The sequence below is a fragment of the Thalassophryne amazonica genome, chromosome 8 (assembly GCF_902500255.1).
Source record: "Thalassophryne amazonica chromosome 8, fThaAma1.1, whole genome shotgun sequence".
In the NCBI taxonomy this organism is placed as follows: Eukaryota; Metazoa; Chordata; class Actinopteri; order Batrachoidiformes; family Batrachoididae; genus Thalassophryne; species Thalassophryne amazonica.
In genome coordinates, this window is record NC_047110.1 from 88,558,518 (window position 1) to 88,579,586 (window position 21,069).

At 39.7% G+C, this 21,069-nt stretch overlaps 1 protein-coding gene across 4 annotated transcripts in view; it reads left to right on the plus strand.

Moving 5' to 3' along the window:
- The window catches only part of elmo3 (engulfment and cell motility 3), a 57,053-nt gene that overhangs the window by 31,208 nt on the left and 4,776 nt on the right, over window positions 1–21,069 (plus strand). For all 4 annotated transcript variants that reach the window (XM_034176929.1, XM_034176927.1, XM_034176928.1 and 1 more), the window contains 9 exons: window positions 333–484; window positions 4,235–4,313; window positions 12,510–12,560; window positions 13,127–13,249; window positions 13,776–13,898; window positions 13,986–14,090; window positions 15,274–15,382; window positions 15,474–15,610; window positions 19,658–19,821. In XM_034176929.1, coding sequence (XP_034032820.1) covers window positions 333–484; window positions 4,235–4,313; window positions 12,510–12,560; window positions 13,127–13,249; window positions 13,776–13,898; window positions 13,986–14,090; window positions 15,274–15,382; window positions 15,474–15,610; window positions 19,658–19,821 — 1,043 coding nt within the window. The remainder of the gene's footprint in view (window positions 1–332; window positions 485–4,234; window positions 4,314–12,509; window positions 12,561–13,126; window positions 13,250–13,775; window positions 13,899–13,985; window positions 14,091–15,273; window positions 15,383–15,473; window positions 15,611–19,657; window positions 19,822–21,069) is intronic.

The window sequence follows — 21,069 nt, forward strand, 5'->3', positions numbered from 1 at the left end:
GGAAATAATAATACTGTATTATTATTAGTAGTAGAAATCTGTGTGTGTGTGTGTGTATGACACAACAAAATGCTGCTTCCATTTTCAATTTTTCACTGATTCAGCCCTTCTGTCATAAACATTAATATGAATGCATGCAAGGTTGGTGTATCTGAGAGGCATTATGTCTTGAAAATGATTTATTTCATGAAAAAAATATAGATTTAATAAATTATTGATTTCAGTTCAAGTTTCAGCTTCTGTCCATGTGGAGAAAAGCACATTTTGCTGTCACTGACCACAGCTCCACTGTCTTCCTATTATCTCTTTCATTCTTGATTCTGTGCTTTCAGATTGCTAGTTTTGTCAATGCCAAGGTGGCGGATGCTTCAATCCAGCAGGTGTCTTTGGACATCCTGGAGAGCATGGTGATGAGCAGTCACAGCCTTTTTGTGCAAGTCAACCAAGAAATTATTCTGGATAGGCTCATCATGCACCTTCAAGTGTAAGTGATAAAAGGCAAAATACTGATGTGAACTTTGGCCTTAGTGTTTAAAATATTCATGTGTAGCAGCAGATGCCGTGCATCCAGAAAATATTCACAGCACTTCACTTTTTCCACACTTTGTGTTATAGCCTTATTCCAAAATGGATGGAATTCATTTTTCCCTCAAAATTCTACACACAGTACCCCATAATGCATGGGTTAAAGTTCTCCATCACTGTGGGGGAAGGGATTGTGTGAATTTTCACTCCTCTCCACTCTGTTTACTGCTTGCCATGAGCCACGGTCCTTCTCCTCACTGTCTTCGTGGGAACATTGGCAGACCTTCCTCAAGTAGAGCAGGCTGTGGCTTTGTTTTGAACCAATGAAGCAGTGCTTCGATGGTTTGTTGTTTTATTTCGCTTTATCTTAATTTTTCCCTGCTAAAACCCTAAAGAGCATATGTCTGTGAGTAATATTTACCTTTTTTATGTTAAACCGACCTGTTATGGTCTTCTGAAACAGTTGATAGATATATTTTATAACTTAAAAACGGGACCGATGTTAATGTGTTAGCATGTCTATGGCGTTTTCAATGTTAAAGTTAGCATTAAGCTGTTCGCATCTCAGCATGTTTGTGTGCATTTGTTTTCTGTATAATTAATGGCTCAGCGTTTGTCATTGTAAAAGAGTCAAATGTATTACAAATTGTATTTTTTATTTTTATTTATATATTAATAATAGCAACAACAATAATAGTAATAATAACTAATAATGCTACAATACAATTTTAGAGAAACAGACAAAAAGAACCTGATAAAACAGAAAAAAACAACTAACATTGAACATAAATAAATAAATAAATTATAGAAATAAATAACTGTTTCCTGTGAACACCTAGTAACTCTTACACCTCCACTTCATCCCTGTTTTATTTAAGTTTAATGACAATTTGTTTTGGTCAAGACACATCTAAGCTGTGTTTTTTTTTTTTTTTTTTTACACAAGAAAAAAATAAAATGCAGTAAACTGCACATTTGTCTTTTTTCATGAAAATATAACTTTAGTCAGGCCTTTAAAATACTTTCGTGGACTCTTGCTGTAATATGTTGTCAGTGGTTGAGATAGTTGCTGTAGGCATCTAAAAATGCTCATAATCGGGTGAAACCTAATGGAAATCTCTTTGTAGTGTGTCAGTGATGTATGTATGTGCAAAATAAAACAAAACACTACTCAAGGTATGTTTTTGACGAGAATATAACAACATAACTTTGTTACAAGCTCAAACATTGATGTTACGTGATAAAGGCGTTTTAATAACTCACTTAAAGAAATAATGGCAAAACTCACACGTAAGTTTAAAAAAAAAAAAAAGATTAATCGAAAAAATAATCGACCGAATAATCGTTAGTTGCAGCCCCAGTTTGTTTTACGAGTGAGAGCTGATTAAATGTGAATAAGCCAGTTTTGAGTTTCTCAGTGCGCATGCATTTTCAAAACAGGTGACAGTGTTACTTTGTGCACAGCAGAACAACGTTGTCAGTTGCTTTAGGCGCTAATTTTATATTTTGACTGTGCAGCCAGCGACACAGCACCCTTTTGGCGCATTTACCGGATTAGAACCGATCAAAATACTACAGAAGACAAAGAATTTTTACTTGACAGTTTGAAGTGAGATTTCCTTGTTTCACAGGGCTTCATACCCATTAAAATTCACTAGAATATACAAAATTTGACTTGCTCTTTTAAAAAATTTCTGGGGGAGCACCACCAGACCCCCCATAATCAATAATGTGTTTTTACTTGACAGTTTGAAGTGACTTTTCTTTGTTTCAGAGGGCTTCATGCACATTAAAATTCATCAGAATATACAAAATTTGACTTGTTCTTTTAAACAATTTCTGGGGGAGATCCCCCAGACCCCCCATAATCAATACTGTGTTTTTACTTCACAGTTTGAAGTGAGTTTTCTTTGTTTCAGAGGGCTTAAAATTCACCAGAATACACAAAATTTGACTTGCTCTTTTAAATATGTTCTGGGGAGAGCACCCCCAGACCCCCCACAATCAAGACTACACCCCGCCCCCTACTATCCTTTTATGTACCTTTTATGTTCAGGTTTTGCATTATTTTTATGCTTTGACTCTCTCTCCTTGGAGGCTATTTAGAATAGATTTGTATACTATATAATGTGTTTATTGTATTTATTGAGGAAAAAAGAGTGCTTGCCCCCACTACGCCACATTTTAGGGAATTGCTGGCATTAATTTATGCCAGGAAAAAATTTCAATCAGATAAAAATTTATTGCTTTAACCCATGCCATAATGACAATGTGAAAAAAGTTTTTTCTGAGATGTGCAAGATTATTAAAAAAAAAAACAAAAAAAAACAACTAAGACATCACATGTACACAAGTATTCACAGCCTTTCCCATGAAGCCTAAAACTGAGCTCAGGTGCATCCTGTTTCCACTGATCATCCTTGAGATGTTTCTGCAGCTTAACTGGAGTCCACCTGGGGTAAATTCAGTTGATTGGACATGATTTGGAAAGGCACACACCTGTCTACATATAAGGTCCATAGACCTCCCACAAATCCAAGGAAGGGTCCAGAAACATTTCTGCTGCTTTGAAGGTCCCAATGAGCACAGTGGCCTCCATCTTCCATAAATGGAAGAAGCTCAGATCCACCAGGACTCTTCCTAGAACTGACCTCCCATCTAAACTGAGTGATCAGGGGAGAAGGGCCTTAGTCAGGGAGGAGACCAAGAACCTGATGGTCACTCTGTCAGAGCTCCAGCATTCCTCTGTGCAGAGAGGAGAACCTTCCAGAAGGACAACCATCTCTGCAGCAATCCACCAATCAGGCCTGTATGGTAGAGTGGCCAGACAGAAACCACTCCTTTGTAAAAGGCACATGGCAGCCCACCTGGAGTTTGCCAAAAGGCACCTGAAGGACTCTGACCATGAGAAACAAAATTCTCTGGTCTGATGAGACAAAGATTAAACTCTTTGGTGTGAATGCCAGACCTCATGTTTGGAAGAAACGAGGCACCATCCCTACAGCGAAGCATGGTGGTGGCAGCATCATGCTGTGGGGATGTTTTTCAGTGGCGGGAACAGGGAGACTAGTCACAATTGAGGGATAGATGAATGCAGCAATGCACAGAAACATCCTGGATGAAAACCTGCTCCAGAGCGCTCTTGATCTCAGACTGGGGTGACGGTTCATCTTTCAGCAGGACAGTGACCCTAAGAACACAGCCAAGATATCAAAGGAGTGACTTCAGGACAACTCTGTGAGTGTCCTTGAGTGGCCCAGCCAGAGCCCAGACCTGAATCTGATTGAACACCGCTGGAGAGATCTGAAAATGGCTGTGCACTGATGCTCCCCATCCAACCTGATGGCGCTTGAGAGGTGCTGCAAAGTGGAATGGACAAAACTGCCCAAATATAGATGCACCAAGCTTATGGCATAATTTTCAAGAAGACTTGAAGCTGTAATTGCTGCCAAAACTGTATCGACAAAGTATTGAGAAAAGGGTGTGAATACTTGTATACATGTGAGAGATATGATGTGAAATGCTCATGTATTGGAATTTGAAGCAGGAATACAAGTATTAAGGGAAATGTGTTTGGAAAACACCTTCCTTTGCTGCTGTTGTGTGTTTTTTTTTGTCTTTGAAGTTGTGGGTACAAGTTATTTATGTGAAATTTGACCACTTTTCTGTGTCAGTTTTTCCACCCTCATTTTTCTCTGGTTCCTTTCAGGACAAACCAGCAGATACAGACCAAAGCCATGGCTCTACTTATGGCCCTTCTACAAACAGCCGGGGAGGCAGACAGACAGGTTTCTACCTGATACACTTTTAATTAATCTCCACCTATCTGTGCTGATGAGGAAATTGAATGTCTGTTACCGAAGGCTTTTTTTCCTTCATGGACTAGGTGTACAGTGATGGCAAACTATTTACTATTTGCACAGGCTTGACATTTCCTCATGAGAATTTCTCACAAGATTTCCCACATTTCAACATCTTTAAATTTATTTTTATACAGTCATGTCAGCACCTCTGCCTTCCCCAATTCTGTACTGTATGCATTTTATTTAGAAGTTTATGGGGCAAGATATGTTTTATTTTTTTAATAAGTAAACCCAGTGCAACAGATAAAGACTGCTTTGACCTGTCCCAGAGGACTGTTATGGAACCAGGAGAGGAGAAACATATTTTAAAGCAGATAGACGAAAAGAGCGGGTCCTGTTCCCATAGTTTGATATTTTATAAACATCTTCTGAAAGTCAGGTCTGGGAGCATGCACTGGAGACACGTCACCACATCCACCTCACAACCAGACTGTGTTTGGTTCTGAATGGCAACAAATCAGGCTGACAACTGGTCCATCCCTAAATCTTAAAAATCTGGCTGCATTTCACCTGCTGCAGCCAGGTCCTTGGCCTTGGTTGTGGCATGGTGGATTAGTGGTTAGCACTGGTGCCTCACAGCAAGAAGATCATGGGATCAATTCCCAGCCTTTCTGTATGGAGTTACGTAGCATGTTCTCCCCGTGTCTGTGTGGATTTCCTCCGGGCACTCCAGTTTCCTCCCACAATCAAAAACATGCTTATTTAGTGTCTTCTCCTTTCTCTACCCCTGACCAAGGCAGCGTCTACACCTGGAGTTGGTCCCTGGGCGCTGGACTGTAGCTGCCCACTGCTCCTAGTGGTTAGATTGAGTCTAACTGTAATTAGGATGGGTTAAATGCAGAGGACAAGTTTCGTTGCATGTATATACAATGGCTTGCAAAAGTATTCAGCCCCTTGGTATTTCACGCATTTTAATTTCTTTATGGCATTCTCAGTATAAAAATTTCTAAAATTATCTTCCTTAGACTCGACGTGAAAGTAAATCTCTACAACTTGATATAAATTAATTAAAAATATAAAATCCAAGATGATGGGTTGCATAAGTAATCAGCCCCTTTTGTATAATACCCGTAAATAATCAGTTTAATGGCCAGTTTTCTTCATACCAGTCAGGGGATGGATACATGAACATTTCCAAGTCACTGAATATGTCTTGAACTTTATTTACATCAGTTATGAAGAAATACAAACAGTATTGCACTCTGTGGTAAATCTGTATGAAGTAGACAGTTCTCAAAAACTGAGTGACTGTGCAAGAAGAAGAGTGAGGAAAGCCACAAAGACACCCAGACAACCCAGAAGAAGTTACAGGCTTCTCTGCCTGTGATTGAAGAAATTGTGCATAGTGCATGTTTTACATTTTGTATCCCCAGTTATACAGCTTCATGATGTAGTATAGAGGAGGATTTTTCTAAAAAAGAAGACCTGAAAGTTCAGCTACAATTTGCCAGAAGGTACATCTGAGATGCAAGCCTAGATTTAATGTTTTGGTGAAAGAAAACCCTCCTGAAGAAATGGAGGAATATTTTGTGGACTGATGAGAGTAAAATTGTTCTTTTTGGGTCCAAGGGCCGCAGACAGTTTGTGAGATGACCCCCAAACTCTGAATTCAAGCCACAGTTCACAGTGAAGCTAGTGAAGCATGGTGGTGCAAGCATCATAATATGGGCATGTTTCTCCTACTATGGTGTTGGGCCTATATATCGCATACCAGGTATCATGGATCAGTTTGGATATGTCAAAATACTTGAAGAGGTCATGTTGCCTTATGCTGAGGAGGACATGCCCTTGAAATGGTTGTTTCAACAAGACAATGACCCCAAGCACACTAGTAAACGAGCAAAATCTTGGTTCCAAACCAACAAAATTAATGCCTCGCAGATGTGAAGAAATCGTTTAAAACTGTGGTTATACAACTAAATACTAGTTTAGTGATTCACAGGATTGCTAAAAAAAAGCAGTTTGAACATAATAGTTTTGAGTTTGTAGTGTCAACAGCAGATGCTACTATTATTGTGAACACCCCCTTTTCTACTTTTTTTACTAATAGCCCAATTTCATAGCCTTAAGAGTGTGCATATCATGAATGCTTGATCTTGTTGGATTTGTGAGAATCTACTGAATCTACTGGTACCTTGTTTCCCATGTAACAATAAGAAATATACTCAAAACCTGGATTAATCTCTTTAGTCACATAGCACTACTATTATTCTGAACACTACTGTTTTTATATTTTTAATTCATTTATTTATATCAAGTTGTAGAGATTTACTTTCAGTTTGTGTCTAAGGAAGATAATTTTAGAAATTTTTAGTGAGAAGCCTGATTTACTTTTTGTATTTGAAATGACAAACAAATTAAAATGCTTCAAATACCAAGGGGCTGAATACTTTTGCAAGCCACTGTACGTGAAATGACAAAGGCTCTATTCTATTCTCCTGCCGCTGGGGTCCTCAGCACCGGCATTGTGTCATACCCAGAGAAACATACCACATTGTCAAAATGTCATACTTGATGTTCCGTCACAATGTAATATTCCTTATTTGACAGTAACAAAAGTCCCTTTATATTTATAATTTCCCTCTTTTCTGCTTTTTTCTGTTGTAGAGCAGATAGCTGAATGAATAAGGAGCTGGCCTGCCAATATGTAGATTTAGTTTGAATCCTGCTCATGCTACCTGTCTGTGTCCTTGGAAAAGACACTTCATCTGCATTGTCTCAGTCCACCCAGCTGTAAAAATGGGTACCAGCCTCAGCTGGGGAAGTAACCTGCATCAAACTGGGGTCCTGTGTAGGGGAGTCGTAGGCACACATCTACTTGACCTTACAAATCAAATCAATTTTATTTATATAGCACCAAATCACAACAAACAGTTGCCCCAAGGCGCTTTATTGTAAGGCAAAGCCATACAATAATTACGGAAAAACCCCAACGGTCAAAACGACCCCCTGTGAGAAAGCACTTGGCGACAGTGGGAAGGAAAAACTCCCTTTTAACAGGAAGAAACCTCCAGCAGAACCAGGCTCAGGGAGGAGCAGTCTTCTGCTGGGACTGGTTGGGGCTGAGGGAGAGAACCAGGAAAAAGACATGCTGTGGAGGGGAGCAGAGATCAATCACTAATGATTAAATGCAGAGTGGTGCATACAGAGCAAAAAGAGAAAAACACTCAGTGCATCATGGGAACCCCCAGCAGTCTAGGTCTATAGCAGCATAACTAAGGGATGGTTCAGGGTCACCTGATCCAGCCCTAACTATAAGCTTTAGCAAAAAGGAAGGTTTTAAGCCTAATCTTAAAAGTAGAGAGGGTGTCTGTCTCCCTGATCCGAATTGGGAGCTGGTTCCACAGGAGAGGAGCCTGAAAGCTGAAGGCTCTGCCTCCCATTCTACTCTTAAAAACCCTAGGAACTACAAGTAAGCCTGCAGTTTGAGAGCGAAGCGCTCTATTGGGGTGATATGGTACTATGAGGTCCCTAAGATAAGATGGGACCTGATTATTCAAAACCTTATAAGTAAGAAGAAGAATTTTAAATTCTGTTCTAGAATTAACAGGAAGCCAATGAAGAGAGGCCAATATGGGTGAAATATGCTCTCTCCTTCTAGTCCCTGTCAGTACTCTAGCTGCAGCATTTTGAATTAACTGAAGGCTTTTCAGGGAACTTTTAGGACAACCTGATAATAATGAATTACAATAGTCCAGTCTAGAGGAAATAAATGCATGAATTAGTTTTTCAGCATCACTCTGAGACAAGACCTTTCTAATTTTAGAGATATTGCGCAAATGCAAAAAAGCAGTCCTACATATTTGCTTAATATGCGCATTGAAGGACATATCCTGATCAAAAATGACTCCAAGATTTCTCACAGTATTACTAGAGGTCAGGGTAATGCCATCCAGAGTAAGGATCTGGTTAGACACCATGTTTCTAAGATTTGTGGGGCCAAGTACAATAACCTCAGTTTTATCCGAGTTTAAAAGCAGGAAGTTAGAGGTAATCCATGTCTTTATGTCTGTAAGACAATCCTGCAGTTTAGCTAATTGGTGTGTGTCCTCTGGCTTCATGGATAGATAAAGCTGGGTATCATCTGCATAACAATGAAAATTTAAGCAATGCTGTCTAATAATACTGCCTAAGGGAAGCATGTATAAAGTGAATAAAATTGGTCCTAGCACAGAACCTTGTGGAACTCCATAATTAACCTTAGTCTGTGAAGAAGATTCCCCATTTACATGAACAAATTGTAATCTATTAGATAAATATGATTCAAACCACTGCAGCGCAATGCCTTTAATACCTATGGCATGCTCTAATCTCTAATAAAATTTTATGGTCAACAGTATCAAAAGCAGCACTGAGGTGTAACAGGACAAGCACAGAGATGAGTCCACTGTCTGAGGCCAAAAGATCATTTGTAACCTTCACTAATGCTGTTTCTGTACTATGATGAATTCTAAAACCTGACTGAAACTCTTCAAATAGACCATTCTTCTGCAGATGATCAGTTAGCTGTTTTACAACTACCCTTTCAAGAATTTTTGAGAGAAAAGGAGGGTTGGAGATTGGCCTATAATTAGCTAAGATAGCTGGGTCAAGTGATGGCTTTTTAAGTAATGGTTTAATTACTGCCACCTTAAACTCCTGTGGTACATAGCCAACTAATAAAGATAGATTGATCATATTTAAGATTGAAGCATTAATTAATGGTAGGGCTTCCTTGAGCAGCCTGGTAAGAATGGGGTCTAATAGACATGTTGATGGTTTGGAGGAAGTAACTAATGAAAATAACTCAGAACATTCGGAGAGAAAGAGTCTAACCAAATACCGGCATCACTGAAAGCAGCCAAAGATAACGATATGTCTTTGGGATGGTTATGAGTAATTTTTTCTCTAATAGTTAAAATTTTATTAGCAAAGAAAGTCATGAAGTCATTACTAGTTAAAGTTAAAGGAATACTCGGCTCAATAGAGCTCTGACTCTTTGTCAGCCTGGCTACAGTGCTGAAAAGAAACCTGGGGTTGTTCTTATTTTCTTCAATAAGTGATGAGTAGTAAGATGTCCTAGCTTTACGGAGGGCTTTTTTATAGAGCAACAGACTCTTTTTCCAGGCTAAGTGAAGATCTTCTAAATTAGTGAGATGCCATTTCCTCTCCAACTTACGAGTTATTTGCTTTAAGCTGCGAGTTTGTGAGTTATACCACGGAGTCAGGCATTTCTGATTTAAGGCTCTCTTTTTCAGAGGAGCTACAGCATCCAAAGTTGTCCTCAATGAGGATGTAAAACTATTGATGAGATAATCTATCTCACTCACAGAGTTTAGGTAGCTACTCTGCCCTGTGTTGGTATATGGCATTGGAGAACATAAAGAAGGAATCATATTCTTAAACCTAGTTACAGCGCTTTCTGAAAGACTTCTACTGTAAAGAAACTTATTCCCCACTGCTGGGTAGTCCATCAGAGTAAATGTAAATGTTATTAAGAAATGATCAGATAGAAGGGGGTTTTCAGGGAATACTGTTAAGTCTTCAATTTCCATACCATAAGTCAGAACAAGATCTAAGGTATGATTAAAGTGGTGGGTGGACTCATTTACATTTTGAGCAAAGCCAGTCGAGTCTAACAATAGATTAAATGCAGTGTTGAGACTGTCATTCTCAGCATCTGTGTGGATGTTAAAATTGCCCACTATAATTATCTTATCTGAGCTAAGCACTAAGTCAGACAAAAGGTCCGAAAATTCACAGAGAAACTCTCAGTAACGACCAGGTGGACGATAGATAACAACAAATAAAACTGGTTTTTGGGACTTCCAATTTGGATGGACAAGAATAAGAGTCAAGCTTTCAAATGAATTAAAGCTCTGTCTGGGTTTTTGATTAATTAATAAGCTGGAATGGAAGATTGCTGCTAATCCTCGGCCCGTGCTACGAGCATTCTGACAATTAGTGTGACTCGGGGGTGTTGACTCATTTAAACTAACATATTCATCCTGCTGTAACCAGGTTTCTGTAAGGCAGAATAAATCAATATGTTGATCAATTATTATATCATTTACTAACAGGGACTTAGAGAGAGACCTAATGTTTAATAGACCATATTTAACTGTTTTAGTCTGTGGTGCAGTTGAAGGTGCTATATTATTTTTTCTTTTTGAATTTTTATGCTTAAATAGATTTTTACTGGTTGTTGGTGGTCTGGGAGCAGGCACCGTCTCTACGGGGATGGGGTAATGAGGGGATGGCAGGGGGAGAGAAACTGCAGAGAGGTGTGTAAGACTACAACTCTGCTTCCTGGTCCCAACCCTGGGTAGTCACGGTTTGGAGGATTTAATAAAATTGGCCAGATTTCTAGAAATGAGAGCTGCTCCATCCAAAGTGGGATGGATGCCGTCTCTCCTAACAAGACCATGTTTTCCCCAGAAGCTTTGCCAATTATCTATGAAGCCCACCTCATTTATTGGACACTACTCAGACAGCCAGCAATTCAAGGAGAACATGCGGCTAAACATGTCACTCCCGGTCCGATTGGGGAGGGGCCCAGAGAAAACTACAGAGTCCGACATTGTTTTTGCAAAGTTACATACCGATTCAATGTTAATTTTAGTGACCTCTGATTGGCGTAACCGGGTGTCATTACTGCCGACGTGAATTACAATCTTACCAAATTTACGCTTACCCTTAGCCAGCAGTTTCAAATTTCCTTCAGTGTCGCCTGCTCTGGCCCCCGGAAGACAATTTACGATGGTTGCTGGTGTCGCTAACTTCACATTTCTTAAAACAGTCGCCAATAACCAGAGTTTGTTCCTCGGCGGGTGCGTCGCCGAGTGGGGAAAAATGGTTAGAGATGTGAACGGGTTGGTGGTGTACACGGGGCTTCTGTTTAGAACTACGCTTCCTCCTCACAGTCACCCAGTCGGCCTGCTTTCCCGGCTGCTCGGGATCTGCTGGAGGGGAACTAACGGCGGCTAAGCTACCTTGGTCCGCACCGACTACAGGGGCCTGGCTAGCTGTAGGATTTTCCAAGGTGCGGAGCCGAGTCTCCAATTCGCCCAGCCTGGCCTCCAAATCTACGAATAAGCTACACTTATTACAAGTACCGTTACTGCTAAAGGAGGCCGAGGAATAACTAAACATTTCACACCCAGAGCAGAAAAGTGCGGGAGAGACAGGAGAAGCCGCCATGCTAAACCGGCTAAGAGCTAGTAGCTGCGCTAAGCGAGCAGATTCCTAAAAACACACAAAGTGAATAATGTGTAAATAATTTAGAGGTGATTCAGCAGAGGGAGTGCTTTAGTTAAGGCACGTGAAGATTACACTGTGAAACAAATCGTTATCTAGTTAACTAGATCAATCTAACTGCGCAGATTAAACAGCTAACAGATACAGCAAAACACAGCTGTGCTCCGGAACAGGAAGTGATACAATACCGCAGTGAGAGCCAACCACCAGTAGAGGCTTACAGAATCCGGAGATGAGCACCACCACCAATGGGCCTCAGAGGCTATATAGGACTTACTATTTCTTTTCACTATGGTTTTGTTTTGTCCATTTCTGTATTGTAAGCTTTCCCATACCCCATAGGTGGGGTCGTAGATCAACGTCAAAGGTAGATTTTACTATATTGGGTTGGGACAATTTGACTTATGGTGAACAACTGCTTACAGCCGATTGTTTTCCCTAATGTGTGTGACAATCCTGCAGCCACCACTTTCTTAGACAATCTGTCACTTATTCTGTTCTCTCAGCTTTGTTGCAGACAGTCGGAGCTTTCTCTGCTCTATTCCTGCTCCTCTGTCATTGTACGGAAACCGTTCTTTATTAAACTCTTTCTGTTTGTCTCAGATGGTTCTCATTGTTGCAAACGCTTCCCCACTTCTACAGCAGGTCAACAAATCCACCCATTCTTATCAGTATGTTCAATCAGACAGCAAATTAATCTTTAACTAAACAAGGCTGGGTTAGAGAGGCATGTGCCAGCATGTAATAATTCCATCATAGCTGTCAGCCCCACCCACTAAGCTGTTAGTGGATATACACCACCACCCCATGTTAGAAAAATGTTACTGCATACCAGCAACAAGTTTAGCTTCACTTTATCTTGTTTTTGTTTTCTCTCAATTCCAGGAGCTGTTTGAGTTTCTGACTAAGAAGAACCTCCGTCAGTACATTTATAAAGTAAATATTCTTCTTATGTAACTTTATGTTGCACATTGTTCTCTCAAGTCACTCATTCATCTTGTCCATTTGGTGAAAGTACTGTAGTCTCAGACATGCATCATGGCAGGCTCAGTGGGATAAGGAGTTGACCCTCCAACATGTAGGCCTGGTTTCAATTCTTGGTAATGCTGCCTGGCTTGAGCCCTTGTACAAGAAACTTCTTCATTTTCCCAGTCAACCCAGCTCTAAATGGGTACCAGCCATGGCTGGGGAAGTAACCTGCAATTGAATGGCGTTCTGTCCAGCAGTAGTCATCCCCTCTTACCCACTTCACACTGCGATACTTCTGTATCATAAGGAGGGACAAGGACATTGAGAATAAAGACTGGTTCAGTAAAATCCAGCAGTATTTGAATATCATGACCTGGATGACTGAGAATCTTCCAAACTTGTTCCCACTAAAGTATTAAAATAACTTTTAGTATCTAGAAGCAGTACTTCTGGGTTGCTTAATGTGACATGAAGGCTGCACTTGCTGTAAATTACCTTCATTTGTTGTTGTTTTTTTGTTTTTTTCTCCCCAGAACATCATTCATAGTTCAGGAACGGTCGGGGATGAGATGGCCCACTACCTCTATGTCCTGCAGTCAGTTACTCTGAACCACCTGGAGCCTCGCATGATGACGCCTTTGGACTGTTACAGCCAGGTAGGCTTTTAAATGACACTTAAGTCAGAGTGAAAATCTCGGCCGCTGCTGAGCACTTGTCTGATTTATTGTTACGCTCACACATTGTATTTCCTGTAATTCAGTTTACAGATGAACAGTTTCTAAAGAAGCAAACATGCTGTAATAGTTTGAGATGGCTGATTGAGATTGTTTTAATGGCTGAAAACTTAAAAATCACCAGATGGTAAACATCCTAGATCTGCATCAAATTTTATCATGTTCTTTTTGTCTTTTATTGTTGCTTGTTTTTCTGACAGGACTTTATACCATAGCTACAGTCTCATAACTCCAGTTAATTGAAGTCACTAAATGTAGAATCAGTGACGGTGGATAAATTGTCAAAGTTCAGACATTTCTATTTGTATAACCTAAATCATTTTCTGCTACATTCTCAGAGGAAACACTGGGAAACATTTCATTCAATTAAAAAAAAAAAACACAACTCAGTGTCCACCTGTGCATTGAATGTCATTATTTTATCTGCCATTCCTGCTCATCTCTTTAGGAACAGAGAGACATCCTTCATGGTTTGCGCCAGACAGCTTTTGAGACCGAAAGTGAAAACAGCTTGAGCCACGAGAGGCGACGTTCACTTTGTGCCAAAGAGTTCAAGAAGCTGGGTTTCTCTGTAAGTGTCCACTGTAAGAAATGACTCTGCACGATCTAAACATTATCCATATTCCTAGTAAGATTATTTTTACTCATGTCCTTTCAGAATAACAGTAACCCTGGCCAGGATTTGCTGCGAACGCCTCCTGGTCTGTTAGCTTTGGACACCATGCTTTATTTTGCCACACGCTATCCGGATGCTTACAGTCGGGTGAGCATGTATTTATTGCAGAATGGGTTATTTTTGAGTAGACCAATAGCTACTGCACAAGCTCATTGGACACTAAATGTTCTTTGGAGTTTCGTAGCTCCATATATAGAGTATTTGGACTCATTGTGTTTATAGTGGGGGGCACGGCAGCTTAGTGGTTAGCACTGATGCCTCACAGCAAGAAGGTCGTGGGATCACTTCCCGCCCCTTCTGTGTGGAGTTGCCTGTTCATTGTGCGGGTTCCTTTCAGGTGCTCCACCTCCCTCCCACATCCAAAGACATGCATGTTAGGTGACCTGGAAATTTTAAATTGATCGTAGGAGGGTGAATGTTTGTCTGTCTCTATGTGGCCCTGCGACCGACTGGCATCCTGTCCAGGGTGAATCTCGAATGAAACCCTTCATTAATGACTTACGGTAAAACAATCGGGTATCATTTCATTTATTTATATAGCGCCAAATCACAACAAGGTTGCCTCAAGGCGCTTCACACAAGTAACATTACCAACCCCCAGAGCAACAATTACAGAACAATTCACAAAACTAACATACAGGAAATGTTGTCGGTGCACAGGACAGTTTCTGGAACAGATATCACACACATCTCTGGATGGAGCTGCACCTCAAACAGAGAAAAAAAACAAAAAAAAAAAACAATCGAGCATCAGAAAGGCAACAAATACGGTGTAATTTATCAGCATTAAGCAACAAGAAAACCAGAAGAAATACTAAGGTGATCGCTGGCCACTAGCCCTAAGCTTCACTAAAAGACCCAGAATTTAGATAAAATTGAGGCCACGGCCCGCTCTGTTTACTAATAAAATTAATTTAAAGAGTAAAAAGCATAGTAACATGCTCACCATACGAAAAGTAAAATAAGTGCGTCAAGTCTGGACTTGAAAGTCTGTACAGAATTTGAATGTTATCAAAGTAGTTACAATCATTAATTAACTTTCTTTTGATTCTGGTAGAAGATTAGATGATGCCAGACAGCTGCAGTTGTGAAATTACTGTTGGACATAAATTTTATGCTGCCATATACTATTTTTTTTATTTAATGCAGACACAACAAAGTCTATAGAATAAAAGAAATAAAGTATTAAAATTATATTAACAGTCTCTCCATCCAGTGATTCCTCAGTACTATTGAGAAGAATTAAAACTTTGCACTTTGTGTGTCTCAGTTTGTCCTTGAGAACAGCAGTAGGGAAGATAAACACGAGTGTCCATTTGCCAGGAGCAGCATCCAGCTAACGCTCATTTTGTGTGAAATTCTTCGCATTGGAGAGCCACGTGAGTTTAAACCTGCTGTACCTTCTGTTCCTATACCTTTGAATGCTAAAACGCTCACAAAGTTTTCCCTGTCGTCTTCCATCTTGTGCAGCGTCTGAGACTGGATCGAGCTACCACCCCATCTTCTTTAGTCAGGATCGGCTGATGGAAGAGCTTTTCTGTGTCTGCATACAGCTGCTTAACAAAACCTGGAAGGAGATGAGGGCAACACAGGAGGACTTTGACAAGGTGAAAAACTCTGGCTTAGCCTTAACTTATTTCAGTGCTCAGCCAACACCACCACAGGGGCTGGAAGGTTGGTTTTTAACCGATATAGAATATCAAGCCCTGTGCTTTAAGGACCTAGTGATCCTTCAGTACTTTTGTACTTATAGAAACGCAAGCACAATACTGTAGCACATTACACTGTGGATTAAAGCCTCGTTCCCATATACATGACACCACTACTACGAAATCATACCAGGTCCTGACAATAGTCTTGGTTAAATTATGATGGTACAGGAAACTGCCAAGTTTTAAACAGGAACTGTCATGAAACTTTTCCAAATCTTCTTGCTGTCATCCTGTGGTCTTTCTTTATCTTACCACCATTGTCGACATTCTTGGATATTTGTGTCAAGTTGGGGTTTTGGACCAGTTGTCATGCCACTTTTGTACCAAATTGTAACACCGGGAACATTTTTGTTTCTTGTAGCGGCATCTTATGAGAGTCTTGATTGACTGTCTCATGCTAATTTATGGCGTTTCTTGGTTCATTTGTGATTAAACGTCTTCTCTGTTGTAATAATGCATGGTGTTGTAGAGTCTACTGAGTTGCTTTTTATACTATTGAACGTGTTCAAGATTCTCCACAATATATTTGATGTGGTGTATTTGTGGGCAGTCGTGGTCAAAATCAGTTTACGGGGGAGAGGAACTTTAAACACTGCATTGAATTGGTTCAGCAGACTGGTCCTTTGTGACGACAGATGAATGATCAAAGCAGTGATGACCTGATTGTGCTCAGTTTATTGATTTTTCACTTACACATTATGAATCAGTAATAAAAATCAGTCCTTAGCAAATGTGAGTAGTCTCACGTTTGCTCACTTAAAGTCTCAGGTTTAAACGATAAATTTAACGCAATTTAAGATTTTGGTGAAGCACTTTGAAAGGTGTACTTGTGGATATTTAACAAAAGTGTTTGCTTAGTGCCTCAAAAACAACAGAACCCAGCAGGACTCAAGGAAGGGGAAAAAAAGACTTAATTTGTGCTCATCAGTTAGTAATATGTACTCTTGAAATAATAATTGGTTTGCAGATACTATATGGAGTGGGTACGGTTAGACTTTACCTTTCTGAACCACATTGGGGCAGCTTATGTTGTGATTTGGTGATTATATAAATTACTTGAATTACATTAATCACATTAAGTAATTCTGGCTGCAGACTTTGTGCAGGTTTGGAGAAGAATAATAAATGTCTCAGTGCAGAGTTTACTGTCTTTAACCTGGGAAAGATGACAGCTCCACCATTTCTTGTTCTGCTGTGTGTCCAACGCCTGCTAATCACTTTAAGCATTGAAATACTCTGTAAAATTACCTTCACATGTAGGCAGACATCATGGAAATATTGTGTGTAATCTGTAGTTCTACTTTCTTTTTTTTTTTTTTTTTACATTTTCATGATGTTTCATGTTAAACATCCACAAAGTTGAATAATTCTATGACTGTGCTCACAGAACTAAAATTTAGGCCTAACACTGCTCATTTTACATTTTTGTGACAGATGTTAACAGAAATATCTCACAACGTGCTTTGATATTTTTTTTTTTTTCCACTAATTACTCAATGGCCAAGAATTACACTGGTCAACATGATTTTTCCTGCGTAGAGTTTTTCAACAGATTTTGTGTAATTTGGGTGTGCTGAAACCAAATCTGTTGTTAGTTTTTGCCAGTCACATCACATTTTTAGATATGAAAACATATTTCTCGAATCATGCATTGAAGCAAAAGCTGCAGTCTCGCACACCTCTTTGGCGCCATAATTGATATTATGGCTCTTGTTCACATTTTGCAAACCTGGTTTAAAAACTGCTTTTGACGCTGCTTTTGTGTATTATTAGTGGCACCAACCTCATGACTGAATGAGCAACTTTTGTGTAATCCATCAATACAGAACATGCAGATCGCAAACAAAAGTGATGTGATAGAGGAAATTTGAGATCAGATTTGGATTCAGAACCCTGGCATTGCGCTAAATCAGTTCTCAAAATCCATGCAAGAAATTTGTTTGTTGTTGTTGTTGACCAGTGTTATCACATTATTCCAAAAACCCTGATATGCAAATTTAAAATACTCATAGCTGCATCACACAGAAATATACTTTATGCTGTAAATGATTTTTGTTTATTATGGTTTGGTAACAAGGAAAATGGAACTATAAGATATGTTTACTGTATCATGAATCCCAGTATTTCCTCACAATAAGTGCAGATAAGACTTTTTCGCTAAATGGTGCAGCTCTGGTCTCACAGATTAATTCTGATTATGAATTTCTTTTGCTTAGCTTCATTTCAATATCACACACTGCCGTCATCAACAAAAGTGCGCTCCTGTTGGTCATTGTACTTGTTGACCTTTTGACCTTTCAGAAGCAGACCAGCATCCTTAGCACTTCGCCAGCAAACTGGCTTTTGTTTTCTCCCGTGGCCCTTTACCCAGGGTGCAGTGGGATCGGGACAACAAGGGATTAGAAGGACAAAGAGTTGCACTGTGCTCCAGAGAAACTGGGAGAACAAAGCATCCTGGGCATCAGCAGGAATTACACAACAACAAACAGAACATTAAGCCTCTGCAAACAATATGACAGGGCAGGGGTTTTTTGTTTGTTTGTTTTTTTAATGTGGCAGAAGTTCCATATGTCAAACCGTAAATGTACATTTTATTACTTGCAGAAAGAATTCCCAACTACGTGTGCATTTCCTGTTACTGTGCAGTCTTCCTCCGTCCACTGAATAATTCATTCAGTCACTCACCTTGCTGTCCACCTTTGGCTCCTAAATATTTTGTGGCTGTTGGCCAGAGCTGGCGTGTGTACGGTGTGTTTTTGTATTCGTAAATACGTGCACCGCATGTGGCAGCAGTCAGCATGAACAGGCACGTGGTGCTGGCATTTTTGGGACAAGAGACAGCTGCTAGTCATGAGTCCTATTGGCCATTTCAGCTAGATGACCCAGACATGGGTGTGTGTGTCTGTTTACAAAACACTCTCCCGTCACGTACATGAATGTCATCCCACTCTGGACGATGAGCAGAATTTCGATTTGAAGATTTACAGAGTAGTCTTCTTGCAAAAGATGAAGGTAGGGGTTTGTGTTGTATTAGCGCGTCTATATTGGGTAGTGTTTTTAAAATGGGTAGTGGACATTTTTCAAGGGTGATAATAAATTATGCAATGAGTTGGAATGGCTTGTGAGTCCAGAATCATTTTAGACCTTAACCATTTTTAGAAGAGGAACTCAACCCTTTTATTTCCTGTTGATTATGTAATTTTTTTAATGTTAATTTACTGTCTTATTTAACTTATAAATTGTTTAGGTTGTTGTCATATACACACTTATTATTTTCATTATTGTTTTTATTGTTACTTCTGTTTTATGATTTGATTGTTAAATGGACCACAATGGAAATTAGTGTTTTCACTTTGTGTCATCCATGTATTTTTAATGCATTTACAATTATATGCACTTAACACACACTTTTAAGATAAAGATGATGTAGGAGGAACATAATAAAAATGTAGCATGTAGTTATTTCTATGATTGTAAAATTGTTTGTTCAGATATCGAGCTAGAATATTTTGGGCTACATGTTCGGTGATTGTTCACCAATAGATGATAGATGACGACGTGAATGCTCATCAGTTATCGGCTGGTGATTTACTGCTGATCTTTATACTGGATTTAGAAGAATGACATTTCATCATGTAGGTTTTAAAATTGAAGATGAAGGTTGGACTGGTTTTTCTCAGCAGCTAAACACTGCAGCTTACATTTCTTTACCAAGAATTATTTTATTGGGGTGAGGTTAACATTTTTATTCTGCTCTTTTTAAAATGCTCTACACTTATTGAGTGTGAGCAAAAACTACATCTGGCAAACTACACTCATTATTATGGCTTCTGTGGTTTACATCAGAGCTGCATGAAATAAAAACCTTCTGAAGGCATTTTTTAATATATATATATCCTCACTGTGGGTGTAACTCGTGTGTTTGTCGTTCCTCCTCCTCAGGTGATGCAGGTGGTGAGGGAGCAGATCACCAGGACTTTGTCCACTAAGCCAACATCTTTGGAGCTCTTCAAGAACAAAGTGAATGCACTGAACTACAGCGAGATCCTCAAACTGCGGCAAACGGAACGTCTGCACCAGGAAGAGACTCTTTCGCCACCTGTTCTGTGAGTGTGTTCAGGACCAGAATCCTGCTTCAACTCAGTCTTGTGCATTTCGTTATTCTGGTTATCTGCCATTTCCATGGTACTTGAACTCAGGGTTTGGGTGGCTGCTGTATGACCTCATAGATATTTATATTTATGGCAGTGTGATGCTGGTGGAAATATGTTTAATGGTTTTGCTCTGCCCTCCAGACCTGTATGGAACCAGCTGACAAGCCTGTCAAATGTTATGTCACTGGTTGTCACTAAACACTGGGTGCACATGTGCTGCTGCCACTTTTTTTTTTTTTTTTTAATAGGTGTCCAAGCTCAACTAGGGCTGGTCACAGTGGTTCTACAGCACCACTGTTCCCAATTACAGCATATCTGGGAACCCTATTGTTTTCGTTCGTTTTTTTTGTTATTTATTTCCCCCCCTAAATGCAATGCTGCAGCCTAGACCATACAAGCTGGAGAGGTGCCCCTTTCAGAACTGGTACAAAACTCAGACACAAAAAATTTAAACAAATCCACCTATAGCGAGCCCTATAGCAGCACGTTTGCATTTTGGCCTATAACTCCCAAATCGTAGATCGCATATTCAAGTGGCTTATTTGGATGTGTTCACTGCCTCGAGTTGAATCTCCCGAGTTAAGCCACACTTATTTGCAACTAAATTGTTTTTTTCACAAATTAGCAAAATATGAAAAATTGACTTTTTCCAGACACAAGCCAGACTGTTACTCAGATTAACACCAAACTTTACACACAGAGTCTATTGGACCTCAGAAGTTTAAGTTATTAAAATGAGCTTGATGGGAATCCCTGAAAAATAAAGGATGAACTTCCTGTTACAAACACGTGACATAGGAAGTTGGACTTAACCTTTGAAACAGCAACTCTGATCTGCACAGAACCTGATTAAAATAGTTTTGCTTGGACACTAGGGGGCACCATCAATCTCTACAGTTTATATTTCAATATTGGCTAATCAGAATTATGCTATATTTGACATGGATAATTTTGGGGCAGGTCTTACATATGTACATCATGATTGTTGAAAGGGGGCGTGGACTGTGGGCTTTTTAATGTGGAAAAGTGGGCGTGGTTGACACCATTCAGCCAATCAAGCTGAATTTTTTAGGGCTGATACAGACCAGCACAAGGTAGGGTCACAACAAAATTTACTTTTTTTTCTTTTTTTTTTTTTTTTTCCACCTCCAGGTAGTGCTATGATGGAGAACAATGCATTTTCTTAACTTTTTGACCAGA